Below are 20,873 nucleotides of genomic sequence, written 5' to 3' on the forward strand. Positions count from 1 at the left end.
TCCCAGGCATAAGGGTTTTTCCATAGTGAGTCCCTTAGGGAATGGTGTTGTGATTCCAGTCAGTGGCTTCCAGCCATGGTTCGTTGTGCTGCAGCGGGAGCCTGCTGCCCCCGAAGCTCAACAGTGGTACCTAGAACTGGCTGAGAACAGATTGTTGTATGCATCAATGATGGCCTGGGTTCTTCCTTCCACTGAGCGCTTCCATGGGCTGGCAGCTTTGCTAGAATGCTTCTCGAGCACATGCTACCTACCTATTTAGCAGAAATGAGGCCTATCCCACAAAATACTGTCAGTCCCCACCACGACCAAATCTACTCCATAGTTGCATAAAACCACTTCTTTGACACATATAATGCTGTGTTAAATGACATTATGTTGATGCTTTCTATAATGTTCATCTGTCTGCTATAAGGTCTTAGAACCTTCTCTGATTCCCCAAAATTCCTATTTCAATAACCCAAGTTAGATGTTGATACAAACTACAAGGTAAATGTCATAAATACATTTCTTAGTGTTCCCATCAATTACAAATAATTTTGGTCTTCATTAAGAGGTTTGCAGTATCCAAGCTTTTGATTTTGCTTTGGCTATTTTTCCCTCTTCCACACAGGCTCCCTTCTTTCCATTTTGGCTAGTTTCCAGGTTAAATGGTTCATTTTCTCTGTACCTCTTTCTCCACTCGAGCTTTATGTGAAGCTATGTGCATCTTCTCCAGATCCACACAGCTTCTGTATTAGTCAGGGACAGGATGAATGCTTTGGTTTCACCTTTATATGCTATGTTAATTCTTGCTTCCAAAACATCATTCTACGTAGTAGAGTGTCCAGAGGAAAGTAAGTTCTTCTGACCTCTTTCAGGTCATGGCATCTAGTTTCCATTTAAATGGTTGAAAACCACTCTTCTGGTCAAACAGGTCTGTGAGTTGACAATCATTAGCAATTGATAGACTGCATAACCTTCATAATAAGAACTATTATATCAGAAAGAGAATATAGGGTAATCCCAGGGAGATCTCCCAAATCATGTTAATAGGGTCCTTAATCATTACAGCAGTTTTTTATTAAACTATCTTCCATTCTTTAATGTAAATGACAGATTTCACTGTGCTAATCTCTGGCGTTAGGTTCTGTTTAATGCTTCTTGTATGCAAAATATATTTGAGCCCCCACAGCCTCTTATCCACAACTTATATTTTAGAAGGTTATTTCTTTGGTAAGATGCCTGTAATTTAGTGGAAGTAATAACAGGCTGTGTGCATTTTTCTGGATTTTTAAAATTCTAATTTAAGCGATAAGCAATTTATGCAATATCTTGAGGTTCCTTGACACATTGGAATTGAAAGAGGAGAAATGAAAAGAAATGACAAATCTTCTCTGTTTTCTATTTTTTTTCTATCCTTGTTTATGATTTTTCACTCATCAAGTATTTCTCAACGTGTGGTTTTCAAGAAGCAGGGTTTGATTAATGAAGTGTCAGATACAGAGGATGTCATGAGAATTTTGGCATTTATTGTTTGCAGCATTTAAATTAGCCATGATGTTTTCAATATTCCTTTTTTATTATTATTTACTGTATCTGTTGTTCTGTTAATAGTAAATATCAGAACATAGTAAATTCTGATTTTTAGACATCTACAGGAAGCGGATATCTATACTAAAATTATACCAGTTATTCAGATTTGACATTTTGATGGAAATGCTTTTATGGTTTTAAATGAAGACAAGGAAGTGTTTTTGTTTAAGTAAAAAATTTATTATAACTTCATCTGTTGAGGTGACCTTTCCTTAGCACTGCTCATAATTTATTAATATTTTTCAAGCTATAAACACTTAGGCAGTAGAATAGTTTCTTTTGTAGACCCTTTGTGGAGAATATTAGACTACCTAAATGCTAATGGCTTCAGTGCCGTAGGCGCTTATGTACCAGGCCCAAGGCCATCAAAATAATTTTATATGAGGAAATGGACAGCTATCAAAATCTGGTTAGAATTACTTTTTTGCAATATTAACATGTCAAATGGAAGTTCAGTTATTAATCCCTAATTTAGTAATTCCTTATTCTGGTCATCTGAAAACCTGTATACTAGATAATAGAATTCTGTATTATCATGATTTTCATATAGAAGGCATGCTCAGTTTAACTCTGCTGACAACAACTCTGGTATGAGCCACCAAGAATACTTCTGTGAAGGCTTTATGTCAGATTTGTGATTCATGTTGTTATAATTAGTGGATATTGCATATACTGTTTCCTTAACGTACTTATGACATGTCTATGAGCTTTTTCACTCCGATAAGACTGTAGAGAGAATTTTCACTTCTGACACTCCCACTTGAGTGTCAATCTTGGTATTATACTCTTAATGCTAGCAGCTCTACCTACCCTGCCTTTATTAATAGAACCTGTATAAAAGGAGAGGTAGAAAGAACCATATGTTGTATTTTGACTATTGCATTTTGACTGCATTTTTTTGCATTGTATCCTTGAATAAATTAATATATCTCCCAGATATATGTCGTATATTATATGTCATTATATGACATATTATATGTCTTCCTTATTACCAAAGAACTTCTTTTCCTGACCCATGTTAAAAGTTACTTCCATGTTTTTCCTGTACTCCCTTGTTGTGACATTTATTGATGGAATGTGCTGTTTGACAAGGACTGTGCTATTCTCACAATAGATAAACACTTTTGCTTAACTGTACCATTGAAAAAGCTTGTGATTCAAGAACCTAGATGATAGTGCTCCTGTATTGTGTAGAGGTGTTTGGAAATCTTCCCAGTGACTTTTCAGCAAGCACTTAATGTGATTCATAATGCTTTGGGATAGAATCATAGATCTGAGAGAGACCTACTACATCTTCATTTCCATTTTCATATGAGATCAGGTTATATTCCCTCAACAGAGGATGCATCGAGTATTAGATTCACACTGCATTTGCTTTCCAAACCTGGCAGGAAGAACATTGTCCAGAGAGTTCTTTAAAAAGCACAGAAAGAAACAAGGAATCAAGGCTGCCCTGTCTCTTTGTTTTAAAAATCCTATGTGGGTTTTTATGTTAGGCTTTCAGTGATGTTTTGAACAGCCATCTAGCTATATTATCTGCACTGAGACACCAACGTAGGTATGTAGCACATGAGCCCTCTGTGGGGGCATTTTCTGGATGTATGGTTATGTCTGAGGAGACAAAATTGCTGAATGTTTCTTTGGAACTAATTAGTATGACAGAGGACAAAAAGAAAAAAAATCCTATTTCTTAATGAATCTATCTGTTTCTCGGGTACAGAGAATATATTGTGAATATAATTTCGTTTAATTTATTGTACCACATTTCTGTGGTCAGAATAGATCACAATGAATTCAGGCTCTGTCATCTGTGGGAAGTTGCTGCAATAAATTCAGTTCTACAACTTAAATCTCTTTTTTTTTCTCTTTCTCTCTTCCCTTATCCATCCCTCCCCTCCCTTCCCTCCTCAGGCAGCCAAGGGCAGTTTCCACTTACACAGAACGTTACGGTTGTTGAAGGGGGAACAGCAAATTTGACCTGCAGGGTCGATCAAAATGATAACACCTCCCTCCAGTGGTCAAATCCAGCTCAACAGACACTGTACTTCGATGACAAGAAAGGTAACATTTTTCCTGAACTCATGGTTCTGCATAATTTTTTCTGAGGAAGAAATGTTTCTTAAAAAATTCTTTTTAATATTTTAATGTGCAAATATTTAATAGCATTATATATTTTCAGCTATAATTATTATATAATATTTTTGGAGGAGGCTTCACTGAAGTACTGTCTTGCATATAAAATTGTATGTTATTATTAAAAGAGTAATATTTGACATTCTTCTTGCAAGCTAATTTGAAAAACTGTTGCAAAATATCTTGGAAGATATTTTATCTTCCAAGCTGGCAAGAGAAGAAGTAGTTCATAAACCTTGTGACTTGCTTTTATTAATGTTTTTGAATGCGTCCCTACACATATTTATATATATATATAGATAGATATAAATATATATGTATACAAACCCACTATTTGCTTCAGGTGTACCACAGTTTGATTGTTAGTACAATACATAGTTGCTGTGTTAGGTGTTCTTAACAGCTAATAAAAATACGTGGTTTTAGTGCCCTGATTTTTCCAGTTATAGCATGGGCAGACTTTTTAATTTTAGTTAAATTAGAGGGAAAAAATGACAGGAAAATCTCCATTCCTTAGAAAAAGAAGGGCATTATCAGTTCAGTAGGTTATATTTTTAAGGTGTTTATCTTAATCTGGAATTAAAAAGCATTGCATTTTACAATGTTAATATAAAGATTACATTAGCTTCCATGAAGAAATTAAAACTAAAGTTATGAAGAATAAACTCATCACTTTGCTTCAAAAAGGAAAAAGCTGTGGTGTTGATTTCAGTGCCTCAACAGCATTTTATACTAAATTCTACTGCTTGAATTTATTCTGAAAGGTGCTATATACTCTGGAACATATTTTAACAAGTGCAGTTATTCCTCTGCTTAAAATTAAAGAAGTGCTGTCCAAATGCTTTGCTGAATGATTACAAGACTTTAAAACACCTCACAGGGCTGAAAATGCTTTGTAGATCTATGCACTTCAATAGAAGTGGAGTCTAAAACCTGTCATTTTATACCTGCAGAAGCTGCAATCAAAATATGTTTTTTTGCTATTAATATAATAGCTGAATGGAATCTCTTTATGGTGTTGAAGTGGTTCCTTTCTCTTTTATCTAATTTCCTGTAGCGTGTAATCATTTGAATTGCAATTTCTTTGAAATCCTAAGTACCATTTGAATGTGGGGTTGAAGATGAGAGGTTTATAAGGTGCAAACTTTTGAGCTGTAAGTCTAGTCCTGTAACCTTTACTCATATGCACCCCTTTATTTTAGCTGTAATCATTAGTTATTTGGGATGGATAAATAATGTCTGTAAAACTAAAAGCAGAGAGAACTTGTCTGTTGATAGAGCACATCAATACTCACAAAATCTATATCTTTTATAAAATAAGTGACATTTGAAAGGATGCTGAGAAGGACGTGGGAGGACTGCAAATAGATTAATTTGAACTTTGTAGCCATTTTGGTGTGAATTGAATTTTCTGTGTACTTAGCTAAATCTGTACTTTTAAAATGAATAATTGAAGTTTTTATTACTTTTTGATATAATGAATTGAAGCAACAGAATTTGAATGGCATGCAGCATAGTAAGTACTTAAAAGCAATTTATATTCCCCACAGGAAATGTGAAGAGCTGAAGTGCGTAAATTTAAAGGACCACAGTCTTTGTTGAACTTCTAGCTTGTCCCAAGACAACAAGGAATATTTAATGATTCATTTTACAAAAGGATTACTGTGCATATCTTGATGTGGTCAAGAAAAACTTCAGATCCTTTATTCAGAGATACTTACCTTTTCTTGTCTTGGGAAAGCATTGCATTCTGTGTGACAATTCCAGACTTGAGTATACGGAGGGGAATGAGCAGTGCATCCAGGTCCTACATGGAAAACATTTTACCTTTTCTGAAAATGAAATTACAGCTTTCATTGACAATTTTTTCTGTGTGTATGTGTGCGTGTTCTTATAAGTAAGAAAGAGATTTCCTGGACATGCTTTTGATGCTTGCATTATTGAGCCAAAATGGAGAGAGATATTTATGACACTGATATCTAGGTGGCTTTCTCAGTAAATGATGGCAGGTGCAACTGTAAAGACTTCCTCCTTTTTTTTTTTTCCTTTCCCACTACAAGGCATACAAGTTAGCTATAAAAAGCAACTTTCTACTAGATCCAGTCATTACATCTAAGTTTTTGAGAGCAGTGCCTCTGCCAGTCTTTTCAAACCTGACTCGTAATGTTAGCCAAAACCAACCTTCAGATCATACTTCTCCCTTCAACACCATGAAAATTGCTGTTTAATAGCTATGATTCTCAAACCCTGAAAATTAATGAAGACCATTGAGTAGTTTTAAGGTGTAGGTTTAAGTTCTGTGTAGAAAACAGACCCGTAGAAAAGGAGCACCACCAGTAGTCTTTATATCCATCAGAGCTGAGTAACTGTGGATGTAACTATGTTCAGACTAAATCAAATTTGCATGCCTATAACTTTACTTTCCTTCAGTAAGTTATTTTCTACATATGTACATATAAGAATGACATACATGGGAATGACAGTATATTTCTTTGAAGTCCAGAAGCACACACAAAAAAAAAATCAGGAAACCTTTCTATTGATTGCTCTAAATCTTAATAATTATAAGAGAGTCAAGTAGTAAAATGAAGGAAGTCAGGAAAGTATCAAAAGAGGTTCCTAACTGCAGCAGCAGATGAGGGTCATGACAGCAATTAGCATATGACTAAACAGCAGATTTTCCATGCAGTAGAAAGCCCTTTGCTGCTAGATTATCCTTGGTGAGGCCCATTTCATGTTCATACTTATTTCTCAAGCAAGATGGTTCCCCTGTCTTGAAAAAACATTTTCTGACCAAAATGGATCTTGCCATGGGCCAGGAAAAAAAGAGTCACTTTGTCACGTAGAGGGAATATCTGCTTCCCAGTTTCATGCCTTTCAACAAGGGGATTATTATTAGTCTCCATTTTATTCAAAATGGATGACATAGATTATGAAATGCATGTTTTTTTGAAATGTGATGAAATCATTGAAACCAAAGAGTCATGTTCTTCCTTTTTCTGTTTCACATGTTCCGTATAAGTATGGAAATGCAATGAGCCAAATACACTAATACCAAAGCTACATTGTTAACATAATTCTTCTGGTTCTCCTCAAATTCTGCCATGGCCACATGCTTTTAAGTACAAATTTTGCTCAGTTAGATGGATTTGGGGGTTGGTAATAAAAATTTCCACCCTCACTCTCCCAACAATTTAGTATTTATTTAATATTAATGAAGGAGACAAAGAATATTTTTAACTTGAGTGATTTTTGGCACCTAGCCTATGTGGTCTTATGATGATATAGATAAAAAATGAGCAAAGTTTTGTTTCAGAAAAGTCAGTGCTCTAAATTTAGTGAATATGAAATCGCAGTTCGTAGGTTGTTTCCAGATCTTCATCACTTCAAGTTGCTGATTTGGGTTTTGTAGCAAATTTAGCTTAAAATGTGTTTGACTAATTGTGCTGATGGGAACTGGGGTTGGCAAAAAATATTGTTTTCCAGCAGGAAAATAAGTAATAGCTTTATTTTATTTGCTAAGCAATGTAGAATAGTTGCTTCCCTGCAACTCTTATTTTGAAAATCTGAAGTATATTAAGGCTGAAACTAACTTCGTATTCATTATTATTTTAACATACAGCAGCTAAAATATGTGAAAATTCAAATTTATGATCCTGTGGATTTGGTTTCATTGATGACCTGTCTCCTTCAGCGTGCTGTCTCTGTTGTCCTTTGTGACACTTCTGTTTTTCTGGTCCCTCTACATCGTAGCTTCAAGGACGTTGTGTATCAATTTGATTTTTAACTCTTCTTCTTTCATTTGAAGTATAAAATCTTCACCTGATAGTAAAAACTAGATAGTCTAGTTGCATAAATGGATGAATTACCTCAATTTTTAATAGGCTTAACCACCTTACCAAGACTCTCATCAGATTCCCATCGCCCAGACAGATTTTTTTTGAAGATTGTGTCTTCCTGTAAAATATGAATTCACAGCTCACCCTGAGCAAGTCCAGATGCTTTGGAAACACATGAAAATTACATGCCGCACATTAAACGAGTTTTTCCCTACGCAATTTTCAATTAAAATTAATAATTGCCATAGAAACCTCGACATCACTTTATGCACCCAAGTAGCTATAATTATCTAGCTACATTTGGAAGAAGTAGCTACCTTTGGAAGAAGCACAATGTACAACAATTTAGAACGGGCATATATGATTTTAAATTAATATAGGTTACTTTATCTTGTCTACACTGTTGGTACTTCTTAAGGATTTCGAGTCGGCAATAAACACAGAGAGACATGAATATGAATGCAGATACATAACAAAAAGGGTGTAGCATGGAAACACGGAGATGGTTGATAAAGAGAAGACTAAAAACCTTCATTCAGCTTGCTGTAACAGCTGTCTTCTCATATTCTCTTTCGGTAGGAAATATATATACATATGGAGCAGGATATTGAGTTATAAAGGAGACATGTACAACTGAATGATGGTTGTTGATGTCAAAGGTATTTAATCTCATCAGTATAAAAATGTTCAATGAGACTTTAAAAGGAAGCGAAATGGTACCTGGTGTATACACACCTAACAGTTTTGCTCAGTCAGGCAAGTGTGAAATACCTGCTCTTTACCTTAATAGGGAAGTTTGCAGGCCTATTGATAGTAAAACAAGTGTTGTATTGACATTGATCATGATGAGCTTGTCCCAAAGTGACACACCAGATTTTGACAAGACATATGCCTGATGCTAATCATAGATGGGTACGTGTCCCTTGTGCTTTCATCTGGTAATAAAACTTTCATGTCTTACTAAAAAATTAGAAAGCGTATTCCAACCTTAGGATTATTCATCCCTCAGCAGCAGAATATGTTTCTTTAGATGACCTTTGATTTTTTACATGTGAGAGTACTTGGCATTTATGTAATTCCCTATCATCTTGAAAGCTTTCAAAGATACTGGTGCACTAGGCAAGGGTTATGAGAGGGCACTGTACTTGCAAAGCCCCTGAGAGCTTCCCTGATAGGCATGATGCCTCAGGTGAGCTTGTGGAAGCATGTTTGGGTAGAGTAGCTGCCCATAAGGTTCTGCATTTGCTCCCTCTCGGGGGTGCCACTATTATGTTAGAACTTATGGGTAAGTTTAGAGACATGATGCGTCTCTAAATAAAAACGTTGTGCCTTTTGGCATACCCAGCTGTGCTATCAACTCTGTGAAAAAAACTCTTAACCTTTTGCTTTCTCAATATAAAGATATTTACAGGGAGACTCTGAAATTCACAGAAGTGCACAAGGTATGGGATTTAAATTACAGTATGTCACTTTAGGAGCGTTCATTAGTGCAGAGAACTTTAATTCTTACCATAACACTGTCAAAACTAAATGGTGATAGAATTGCCCTACAAAAGGTGGGCACTTTCAGGTATGAAAATCCTTTCTCTCTGTAGTTGTGGACATACAACTCCTTCCTAGTTAGCTGTATTTACCTTTTGACTTGTTTTGCGGAAGTCAGACTCCAGATAATGCATGTAAGTATAAACCCAGTTTACACCATTCTGTGGTTATTCAGCAGATTCTAATCTGCATAAACAAGCAGAGGCACTTGTGAGTTATAAAAATCATACAAGAATATTTCTGATTGGGCAGAAATGGCGAAGTTCCTTCTGGTAAGACATTTAATGAATCTAGTAAGCAGTTGAATTTACGATGTAGCTATACATGTGGACAAACATACCTCAGACAGAAGGAATAGGCTTGTACAAAACCGAAGTCAGAGAAGCAAAGAGAATAACGTTTCTTTTTGCAGTAGAAAGGAAAGTAGGGAATACTACTTTAGATTAGTTATGCAGAGGCAGACAGGCTGTATTGTTGGGAGGACTGAGAGTGTTACCATTTAAGTAATGTGAAATCAAGTAGCAATGATGAATGGACTTATGCCTCCACCTTCACATGCTCTGTTTGCTGTTACATAATTGAGTGGAGATGGTATCAAATGGTAGATGATGACCAAGCTTAACTCCATCCTAGTGTACACACATAAATTAGAGATTCGCTGTTACTTAGACTTTAATAGACCCTTTCAGTGAGATAATACCTTGTAGTAAATCTATGATGTGACATGAAAGAAAAGCAATGGGAAAAAACGTAACATAACTATACAACAAATATTCAAGTATGACTTTACAGCTGGAAAAGTTAGGGAGGAACAGTATTTTCTTTTATCTTTTTTTTTTTTTTTTTTTTTTTTTTTTTCCCCTGAGCGGAATATCCATTGCTTGTAAATGCCTTATAACACTTGAGAGGTTTCTAGAATTTAAAGAAAAATTTTAAGGAGGCAGAAATCTAGTTTTCACAGAGAGTTTTCAATGAAGATCCTTCAGAATACTTCTAAGATCTGTAGTTAAGTTTAATTTTTCATGTTGGTCAGATCTGTTGGTATCATAATTATGCCACACAATTATTAGTACCTGTCTGCTCAGTCTTTATGTTTCCTTGAGGCCTGTGGTATGACATATAGGGATACGAAACCTATGTTAAATCTTTCAGCTGCAAGATTATTTCTTACTAATGGGTTCTTACACTCACTCACTCCCCTGCGGTGGGATGAGGGAGAGAATTGGAAGGGCAGACCCAAGAAAAACTCATGGTTTGAGGTTAAGACAGTTTGACAAGTGAAGGAACAAAAAAGAAAGAAAAGTGAATGCAATCATTCACCACCTCCCACCAGCAGAATGATGCCCAGACTGTCCCCAGTCAGTCCCTATTGGCAAAAGCTTCTGCTGAATTTTATTGCTGAGCACAGTGCAATGTGGTCAGCATGCGTTCCCTCTCATCATCTTGGCCACCCCTAGCCCCCTAGCCTGCTCACTGAGCCAGCAGAGTCAGAAATAGAGAAGACCTTGACCCTGTGCAAGCACTGCTCAGCAATAGCCAGTGCACTGGTGTGTTACCAACACTGTTTTGGTAAGGAATGCAAAACAGAGCACCATACAGGCTGCTATGAAGAAAATTAATTCCATCCTAACCAGACCTGGTACACCTCACCTCTGAGCCATGGGTAGGAAACAAGCTTCAATGATTTTGAATAGTAGTTCCTTAGTACTTGGAGAAAAGAAAGCTTCTGAGATCAAGAAGTGTCTCACTTGATCCTTAAAAGTCAAGGTTTCAAAACCAGGTTACCACATTTGAAAGCTGGAATGTTTGTGTTCATGCATCTTGAAAAAGATAACATGACAAAAGAGAACAGGAGTCTGTTAAAAGATCTTGACAGTTATTGTCTGTATGAATATGAAAATTGCATTTTAAAAATGTATTACAATGCATTAGAATGTTATTTCATTGCAATAAATTAGTAGAACTACTCCCACTTACAGCATTTATTTTTTCATTTCTTAGCAGTATTAAAGGAGTAAATGAGCATATTGTAGAGATGGTTAGAAAGTGTAGGAGTTTGCATTATATTCTGCTGAAGTGTGGGTACGTGCAGAAATTAGGTTTGCCAGCACTCAAGCTAAATGGAGAATGAAGCTAATACATTGGAATATGATGAAGTGAACCAGTAGTTGTGATGACACTGCTAAGATTACTCTGTTATGAAGTTTCATGATACTCAGACTGGTGGCTATTTTTATTTTAAATGGCAAAGAATCTTCTAAGGAGTGAGAAATATTGGGGGCGGGGGGGAGGGGCGGGGGGAGGTGATGTTCAAAAAAAAGGTGGAAAGACAAATTTCATATAGCTGACCTCTGTGCACTAGTTGTTTGTGTGCAAAGCTTCCTGGGGTTTCAGAAAAAAATGGACTTATTACATTAAATTCTGAACCAGTCATTTTCTTTCAGACAACTCTTACAGCAAATGATAGCAAGGAACAATTTCAGTGCAGAGAAGGGCAAGTGGGAGAATATGCTCACGATGATAGGCAGTAGATCCAGGAGCAGCAGAGCTCAACACTGTACATCATAAGGAACATGAAGGTAGGCAGAAAAAGGCATTTTGTTTTTAATCAGGAACGTGGTGAACAGTGATCCTGCGGGAAAGTGGAGGTTGTCTTTTTGCAGAAACTAGGTGACAAGCAAGAGTGCTGATTGTTATATCACAACGTACTCAGTACACTAGAGTCATAGGAATAAGAGTATTACCAGACGGACCAGAACCTGAATGCTTTGTCATACAAGTGATTGATAGATCCAAGAAAACTTAACTTCGCAAAGAACAGCCAATATTTGCAGGGCTGGTGAAAATTATGCTTCCAAAGGAAAACAACAGCAGAGGAAAAAGTTGGAAGTGTAAATATTTAGAAATGGCATAACAGATTATAATGAAATAGACAATACTTTAGGATAAAAGCATAAAAATATTTATAATTAAAAGGGAAAGACAGTCACAGAACAGTCATATATTCCCAGGACAGAAAGATGTGATAAACTGCTTATAGAACTAAGAAAAAATCCAAAGCACAAGTACAGTCATGACTTTGCATCTAAATGACGAAACTTACAAGGACAAACCAGAAACACCTGAAAACATGACAACAGCTGCCTGGCACAGTGCAGTGCTATGAAGGGACATCTAACCTAGCACTTAGGCTAGCTAAGATGTGACTGGCAGGTCTGTCCAGCTTCTACAGGGTTTCTTCAAGCAAATGAGGTCAGCTGAAAAGAAGCTTTTTAGCATGGCTTATGAACATGAATGTAGCTTAACACATTTAAAGTCTAAGGTTCCACAACACACTGTCTAGTGATACTGGAAACAATCAGTCAAAAACAGACTTTGAAACAGAAGCTGAAATTGAATGCAGTATAATCACAGCAGCCCTAGCCTAGCAGCAGGTGGTACAGTCATTGCCATTCCAGCTGCTTTTAGAAGGGTTAATGTGGAGATTAACTATCAGTCAGCAAATGCTGGTGGAATAAAAACACAGCAGATCAAGGAGAAATGTGGTCCAGAAGAGTGATTCAACAACATATTTTTAGGGGATTACCCAGCTGCGTGGAAAAGAACTCCAGAGGGTATGACTGAAGGCCAGTGACAACTATGTAGGAAAATAGTAAAGGAATATGAAAAACCTCTTCTATTAGCATGATACAGAATTCTCAGTCTGAGTTAACTAAACCTTGGAAAACCGGATTACAAACCCATCCCAGAAGCCAGTTTGATAACGTAGTTGTACATGTGGAATTCAGTCCTCTGCCTTCTGAAATTACAGAATTCTCTGAGAGGATGGAGACTTGCCAGACTCTGTGAGTGGTTCCACAGTGCTCAGTCAAATATGGTAGGGAAGTCCCAAAGCCACCTGTGATACAAGATGGCAATTCCCCCCAACATTGTGTTAGCAGGTCTTGAAACTTTATTGGCTAGGGAAGATAAATTCTCTTCAAGTTAGAGCTAACTGGCATACAGTGAGTGTAAATTTCCCTGCAGTATGCTTTCCTTTACTTCTGTTTTCACGCTTAGCAAGGGTGAAGACAGCTTGGGGTTTTGGTTTTTTTTACTGATAGCATGGATTTGCTTCTCTTTAACCTAAAAGTGGAGGCTCACTTTCAGCTGCTCTGTTGTATACCACAGGAAGACTTAATGGTAAAAGACTGGACTTAAAGACAATAGTAAAGCAGCATCCCATTTTTCTTTTAAATAGTTACCCTGAAAAAATAAGCCTTTGTTGACTGGCACCAATGGGAATGGAATGGGAAATCCTGATTTTGTTTAGGATGCAGAGCTGCTTGTAAAAAAAAAATGCCAAACCCAAAACAAATGAATTATGAAAAATATGTATAATATCTCTGCTGAAAGAAATGTGTAAAAGATGCTGTTGTGGTTCAACCCCAGTCAGTAGCCAAACACCACACAGCCACTCGCTCCCTGTCCCCGGTGGGATGGTGGACAGAATCAGAAGGGCAAAAGTAAGAAATCTGGTGGGCTGAAACAAAACCAGTTTAATGATTGAAAAATAATATTAATAATAATAGTCTATTAATTTTATATCTAAATTAATATTTATTTCACTAATAATTTCATTAGTTGTCGATAGAAGTAAAATAAAGTTTTTATTAATAATTATTTGTAATGATAAGGAAAACAGCGAAAACAGCAAAAACAGAGAGAGAAACAAAACCCAGGAAAACCAAGTGGTGCAACCACTTACCACCTACCGACTGCTGCTGAGCCAACTCCCCCCTAGTTCACATACTGAGCATGACGTCATACAGTATAGAATGTCATTTTGGCCAGTGGGGGTCAGCTGTCCCAGCTATGCTCCCTCCCAGCTTCTTGTGTATTCCCTAGAGCAGAGCTTGGGAAGCTGAAAAGTCCTTGACTTCGTATAAGCACTGCTTAGCAACAGCCAAAACATCAGTGTGTTATCACATTGTTCTCATGCTGAGTCCAAAGTACTATACCAGCTGCTAGGGGAAAAATTAACTCTACCCCAGCTGAAACCAAGAGAGATGCATACTAAATCTAACTGACATTTTTAATACCTCCTATATATTACAGTCAGACCTTATGATGTGGATAGAAACCCTGTTACATCACCAAAAATAGAATACCTTATTTAAATTTTCATTGACAGTGGGAAACAAATTAAAGACAAATTTTACCAGATCTAACATCAGGTGTTATGAAGCCAATCCAAAAGCAAGATTATTGTTTTATAGGAGGGTTGCAGTATTAAAGTCAAGACGCCTTACGTTTTTAATATAGCCAAAGATTTGAATAAAGGCAGCAAATGTACGCTTTCATTTTGCCTGGACCTAAAAATATTGCTATTTTCAATTTTTGGGGTGGAAGAGAAGGATCTACCATTATTAGAAGTGCTCATCTCTCCACTTCCTTTCTGGTAGCATCTTGTTTAAGGAGCCTCTCTTCATGATTGTTTCAGCACAGAAAATGTAACAAATCATCATGTCCTGGATCTTTAAGGATCTGTGTGCAGAAAAGTAATTGCTGATGAGCTGATGATACGGGGTGAAAATACTCAATAACTCAGTGAGAGACTGTGTGATGTTCTGCTGTGAGCCAAAGAAAATAACTTTAAATTGAACAGAAACAAGAACTGAATCAACCTGAATGAGATTACTTTCAGAGGTATGTACTCTGGGTAAAAGGAGATTGAGGAAACACAGCAACCAAAAGGCAATTGTGTAAATGGGGAAGGAAAAAAAACAACAAACCAGTCACACAGAGAGTTCAGGGTGTGTTAACAGATGTTACAACAATTTAAAACCCACACCTGTAACAGCTGATCTTCAGTAACTGACTGATAATTATTGTTATCTATATATTAATTTTCAAATATTAGCATGTTTTCAGAATGCTACCTCAGGAATTTAAAATAATTACAATACTGGGAAGAAAAATAAAGCTTCTGAAATTGAAAATAAAACTAGATGCAAGTTAAGTGTATAGACTCTAACAAAAGTTACAAAAGAAAAGGCAGATATGGATTTCCATCATGCGGTCTGACAAAAAAAAGCCGCATTTTTTGTATGTGACAGCTTTATTAAGACTGGTGCTGCATCCCAAATACCTTCCAGTTTGGTAAGGTATGGACAAACTGTTGGAACTACCAATATCTTCTCCTTCATTAAAGTTCATCTTAGCTTTGGAAGCAAAGTGCCATTGATCAGACTGATAATTTTAAACATAACCTGTCACAAGCTCTGATTATTTTATTTCTATCTGTAGTGTTATTATCCAGTAGCAGCCTAAGAGAATAATACCATGCAACTATGCTGACAGCTCAAATATATGTTAAATGAAAGCAAAAGCAACTTACAGAGAATTTCTCTTTATCTACAATAACATTTAGAGAAAAAAATATAATGCAGTCTTACTAGATCATTCTTCCCATGTAGATTTTCTGGCAGTGATTCAGTTTACAGCAGTGAACAAAAAATTAGTTGATAAAATGTGCATCACTCTGTACAATCTTAGCACACGTGTATGTCTTTTACTTCATACAGTGCATATTTTCACTTCTTATATTATTCAGCTTTTGTAGTCAATTTTGCAGCTTAGAAATAAAGAGGGTGTCATCTGTATTTTTCCCACCTTGAATAAAATTATCATGTGTCTCTGCAAATCCCATCTTTCCTACTTTAATACCATGGTTGTGCTGCTTACTAACACAGAGAAAAATACCCATCGGAATTGAACCGTGTTGAATAAATGTGCCAAACTTGATCAGACTTGCATGAAACTATATGTAATATGGGTAAGTATTACATAGAACTAGTGCTTATAATACTTGTAAATAATACAGATAAGTGAAGAGAAGACTTAAAATCTTCCTTATTCAAAGGAAAAAATTCTGGTGGCTTGCAGGGTAATTCATAGCATGTTTTTTGGGGGGTAGGATAGTACACTTAAATCCATTTTACCTCAGTTACAGAGAGAACAAGTTTTATCAGCCACTAAAATAGTAGAAAAGGAACAGTTGCACTACAGGTACTAAAATTAAGTGGTTTTGGCTTTGCTTTCCCTTTATGCAATTGAGTGGTAAGCAAACTCTAAAATTATTATGTTAAAGGTATATGTGAATAATTCAGTCTCTTAATTGTCGAAGGTTGCTAAGGAGAATCACAGAACGGTGACATTCCATTTCTTTTAACAGCATGATAGAAAGTTTTTGTACACAATTAATGCAATGATTATCTGAAAATGAGAGATAGGGTCTGAGAAGTAAAGAATTGCCTCTCTTGAGTTGAACCATGGGGAATTTCTGGAAGACTTACAATTGTATTGGCTCATTGCTTAATCAGATGGCAGAAAGATGTTCTCAGTATGTATTCCTTACTTTAATGAAAGAGGCGATTAACCCATGCCAAATGCTATCTTTAAAGGCTTTTTTTCTCCAACTAGCTAGCAAAATTTTATTTAATCTCTGTTTTGGTACTCTACTGATGCACAGTATGTTCTGCTGATGTGCTTGATGAAAGACATTTTTGATAATTTTTAGTTTTCGAAGAATAAGTGTTTATCATAGTCACATCTTGTGTGAAAACAGAAGAGACATGAAGACAGTGTAAGGACTCTGACAGCTGAGCTCTTGGCAAGTCTAGTAGCAACACTTTAAATGCTCCTGTCTCCAGTTGTCTGTCCTGCCCTACTGCCAGATGTTAGTTAAAGACACTGTGAAAGCAGCAGCAGAAGGAAATTTGCTCTTGCCCATACAGGAAAATTTGCAGCTGGTTTCCTTCTGATTCTGTTCCTTTGTTCTGAGTCTCTTGTGGGAGTGGTAATTGCTAGTTCTGGGAATAGAGTCCGAGGCTGTTTCTTAAACCATCATTGCTAATTCAGTCAAAGCACTTATGCCACAACTTTTAGACTGCTGCACTACAACTCTCCTCTGCAGTCCACTGGTCTGCCTGGGGAACTCTCCTGACAGTTCTGATCCACTGGAAAAGTAGAAATGTCAACTTTAAAAGTCAGACTTGTATCTGCATTAGTCAGAGCTTTCTTAAAAACCCACTCACGCATACGGAATTTGCCCGCTGTGTGGATAAGCCAGGATTGTGAATGGCTACTTTTCCAGACCTGTTTAAGGCTTCAGTTTCCCCTTATTAACATTTAAAAAAAATTGCTCATTATTTTATTTCTCTAAGTGCATAGTGCTTTGATGCTGCCTGGTCAACTTTTTGCACTTTGTAGGACTGTCTTCCTGCAGATGAGCTGCTGTTAACGTGGGGCAGGCAGAGAGCCACGGAAAGGAGGGCTTACTCCTTCTTTGTTTGTCTCGGGTCCTATTTCATTCTGAAAATGTTCTCGCACTCAACTGGAATGGTCACCTTAGAGCTGAGGCAAGTAGGAACCCTTGAAATCATGCAACCTGCTCTTCCTCTGAGTCAACTGGCCAAGTGCAGTCTGTGGTGTTCTCACTGGAATACCCTTGTCAACCTCTCTAGTTCATAGTAAAACATCTGAGAAACTTCATGGGTTCCAGTTCCTAGTAGCTGGAAAGTATCCTTCCTATGAGTTTTGCAGGTAAATTTGTTGTTCACGAGTTGTAGTATGAGTTATGTTATAAACAGAATATCAAAGTTTCAGGAGAAGGATGCATGGTTGATCTTTCATCCAGCAGAGGAAAGTATCTAAATTAACATCTGTAAAAGCCTCTGAAAAGGGGACATCTGTAACAGGCATCCTTAGCCATCAAGACATCTTGACTTTGTCCTTGCAGCAGAGTTGTGTGTGAACAATCTGCGAGCTTCTTTACTGAAGCTGTTGAGTGTTAATAAGGAAATCTTCACTTACGTTTTAAAGCTATCATACTTCAGAACTTAACTGGAGTGAGATCTGGACTTGCTGTTTTGAGGGAAATATTACCATTTTAATATTCTTTTTTTCCAAATGACATCAAGAATCAAATGATTTTTAATGTGGAGGGTTTTTTAAAATTTTGGGGAAATGCTGCCTGGCATAAACAAAAATAAAAATATTTTCCTTTTAAATAAAACATTTCAGCTTAATAAAACATTTCAGTTCAGCTTTTCATTTATGAAATAGATTTTTGTTCTAAAATGGAACTATTCCATTTCATTCTATCACTACAGTTAATTTTTTCTTTTAAAATAGAAAGTGGAAATTGGGGTATTACTAAATCAATTAATTAGTTTCTTTTTCAATGAATAATACACTTTGTCAGCATGTGTTTTACTACTTTTGTTTAGAACACAACAGTCCATCTACATGGATTACTGATAAAGTATCATTCATTTTTCAGCTCTGTTCATTGGCTTTAAATTAAAAAGAAAGTTTAATATAGATTTTGGGTTTACCCCTTGCTTGAAACACTCATTACAGGCATGGTATGCTGGCGCAGCAGAAGGGTGTGTGTTAAGACATCTGCACTCACATGTGTAAGAGTTGACCTAAAACTGAATTTCAGTCTCTCAGGAAACAGGAGTGAGGCATGAACTGCGGCACCTCAGAGCCAAACACCACCAGAACAACCTGTTTCTTGGAATGGCTCTTCCCCGCAAGTGTTAACCTTGCTATCAGGGCAACATCCAGTTCTGGCAGGGAGAGGATGAAGCCGCTGGGTTTGAGAGCTGTGAGCTCAGTTCCCTGGTCCATCACAGATCCGTTAAGGGCTAGGGCACAACTGTGAATGCCTGTAAACACCTGTAAATGTAGATAGCGAAGGGATAGCACTGCAGGGGAATGTGCTGCTAAACAGCATTACTTTCTGTTGTGAAAAGGTCTGACAGTAGTATAGCTGGATCATTTCAGATTCCTTTTGTGCCATTTTCTAGTGGGATTTGTTCCTAGTAGAGGCAGAGGCATAAAAGTTGTCTGTTGCTTCTTCACTGGGGCATCTTAAGGTTTTTTCTGCTTATTTTCAGAATGAAAGCAGTACTAATAGTGACAAAGAAAGATACAGTTTTAGGAGGTATGTTTGTTTTGATAACTTGCTCTTTTGCTGAACCCTTCTACTCCTATCCTCTGAGGAAATAAAAACTATGATATAAAACACGTTGTGGCTTTGTGTAAAATAGCCCACTTTTGTAATGTTAGACTTTGAAAATCCACCTTGGTTTGAGTATTGAAGTTAAAAAGGAGGTGCATATTTTCACCCCTTTATAGATGAAAGTGTGCTAAGTAGAAAGACGTTTTACCCAGTCTTGCAAACTCTGTCCTTGCTTCATTACTCACATCATTTTCTGTCTGACTGTTAAGATGATGTAAGAAGAGTTCATTCCACAGATATTTCTTTCTGTTCTGTTCTGTCTCTGCTACTCAAGCTGGAGTTCATCACTGCAAGATGATGCAGCACCACATCAACACACAATGCTGAGACTCCCAATGACAGTCATAAACGCTTTCCTATCATGTTATGTTTGAACCGCTTCTTTTGAGAGCCCATAGAGGAATTCAGAAAAGCTAATGCAACTCAGGTCAGCTTGTGCTATTTCCCAGATTTTTAAGCCTGGATGAGCTTGGACTCATCCCCCAGATCGATGCGTCCTAAAGTGTATATCATTTCTTTTTCAAAAATGAGAGGATTTACTGTCCAAAAAATGTCAGCCTTGCTGCTGAAGAATTTAAGAGGTGCAGTTCATCTGTGTTTAACAAAATGTGCTGGCAATGATGTTGTCAATTTGCAATGAAGTAAGTTAAGGGGTCTGTATACAATCTAATCTATCAGTATATTGCAGCTTCCTGAGAGGATGATTTTCACACTGGTCAGTAATAAACCCATTTTGCTGAAAAAAATACCACCTCTATTAATATAGATTATCTCTTTCAGATAGTGACAGTCTTCCCTTTTCTTCTAAGACAGTCAAATAGCCTACATCGATGTTTCTGTTCTCAAACATGGGAGAGTAGCAAAGGAAAAGAGTAAATGGCAGTGATATGAAAATGTCCTTATTCAGTTTATGTGCTTTGTAACAATTTTGAAGAAATATATTCAGGCAATCATATTTTGTAGTGAGTCCCTATTTCTTCTATCTTTTAACCACCAACAATAAACAGATTTTTATGTCAAACTGATCAAGGCACAGTAGATCAAAATTGTCCTTCAAGATGTAATAGAGGTGATAAGGATTAATTTCTTATTTTAAAATGTGGAAATTACTCTCCTTGTCAGAGAGCAGTATGTCACCCAACCATCCCCCCATTACCACCATTTAACTTATGATAAAAAGGGCCTTGCATCTCGCTATATGGGCATGACATGAAGGAGGCCTATTAGTAAAGATTTAATAGGCTTGGAATAGAGGGTAATAGAAATTGAATTGGTTTAATTTATGTGTTACTGGCAACAATACGATCCGAGAATCTTCAAAGGTTTTGCCTTCTGCAGTGGTTTGAAATGAGCAGGTATTTTCAAGTTAGGTTCCTGCAAGGTGTGTACTGTGAGTGAGGTTTTTTTGGGCTTGTTCTGTAATTTTGTGAGTGTGTGTGCATTTAATCTGAAATACTGGAAGTAAAATCGGGTTTAGACAGTATTGCTAGTGAATGGAAGCATATATGATTGCACCATTGGTTAACCCCCTTTCATTTCATCCAAATGCTCCTCATTAGTATTTAATCTGTTGTCCAGTTCCAACCTATTTGATAGAGGGTTTATCAAATACACATAAATTCATGGGTATTAGGAATAGGAAGAAAGTGATCTAAATTTATTCTGCTACTGTGAGCAAGGCACGTAAAATTTTGTTCTTCTCTACTCAAAGAGGC

General features: G+C 36.7%; 1 protein-coding gene across 1 annotated transcript in view; it reads left to right on the forward strand.

Annotated features, from left to right (window-relative positions):
- Positions 1 to 3,483: 3,483 nt before the first annotated feature.
- The window catches only part of CADM2 (cell adhesion molecule 2), a gene marked incomplete at both ends in the record, with an annotated part of 64,259 nt that continues 46,869 nt past the window's right edge, over positions 3,484 to 20,873 (forward strand). The window contains one exon of the mRNA XM_010159554.1: positions 3,484 to 3,633. Coding sequence (XP_010157856.1) covers positions 3,484 to 3,633 — 150 coding nt within the window. The remainder of the gene's footprint in view (positions 3,634 to 20,873) is intronic.

The sequence above is a fragment of the Eurypyga helias genome, unplaced genomic scaffold, assembly GCF_000690775.1.
Source record: "Eurypyga helias isolate BGI_N326 unplaced genomic scaffold, ASM69077v1 scaffold219, whole genome shotgun sequence".
NCBI classification, from domain to species: Eukaryota; Metazoa; Chordata; class Aves; order Eurypygiformes; family Eurypygidae; genus Eurypyga; species Eurypyga helias.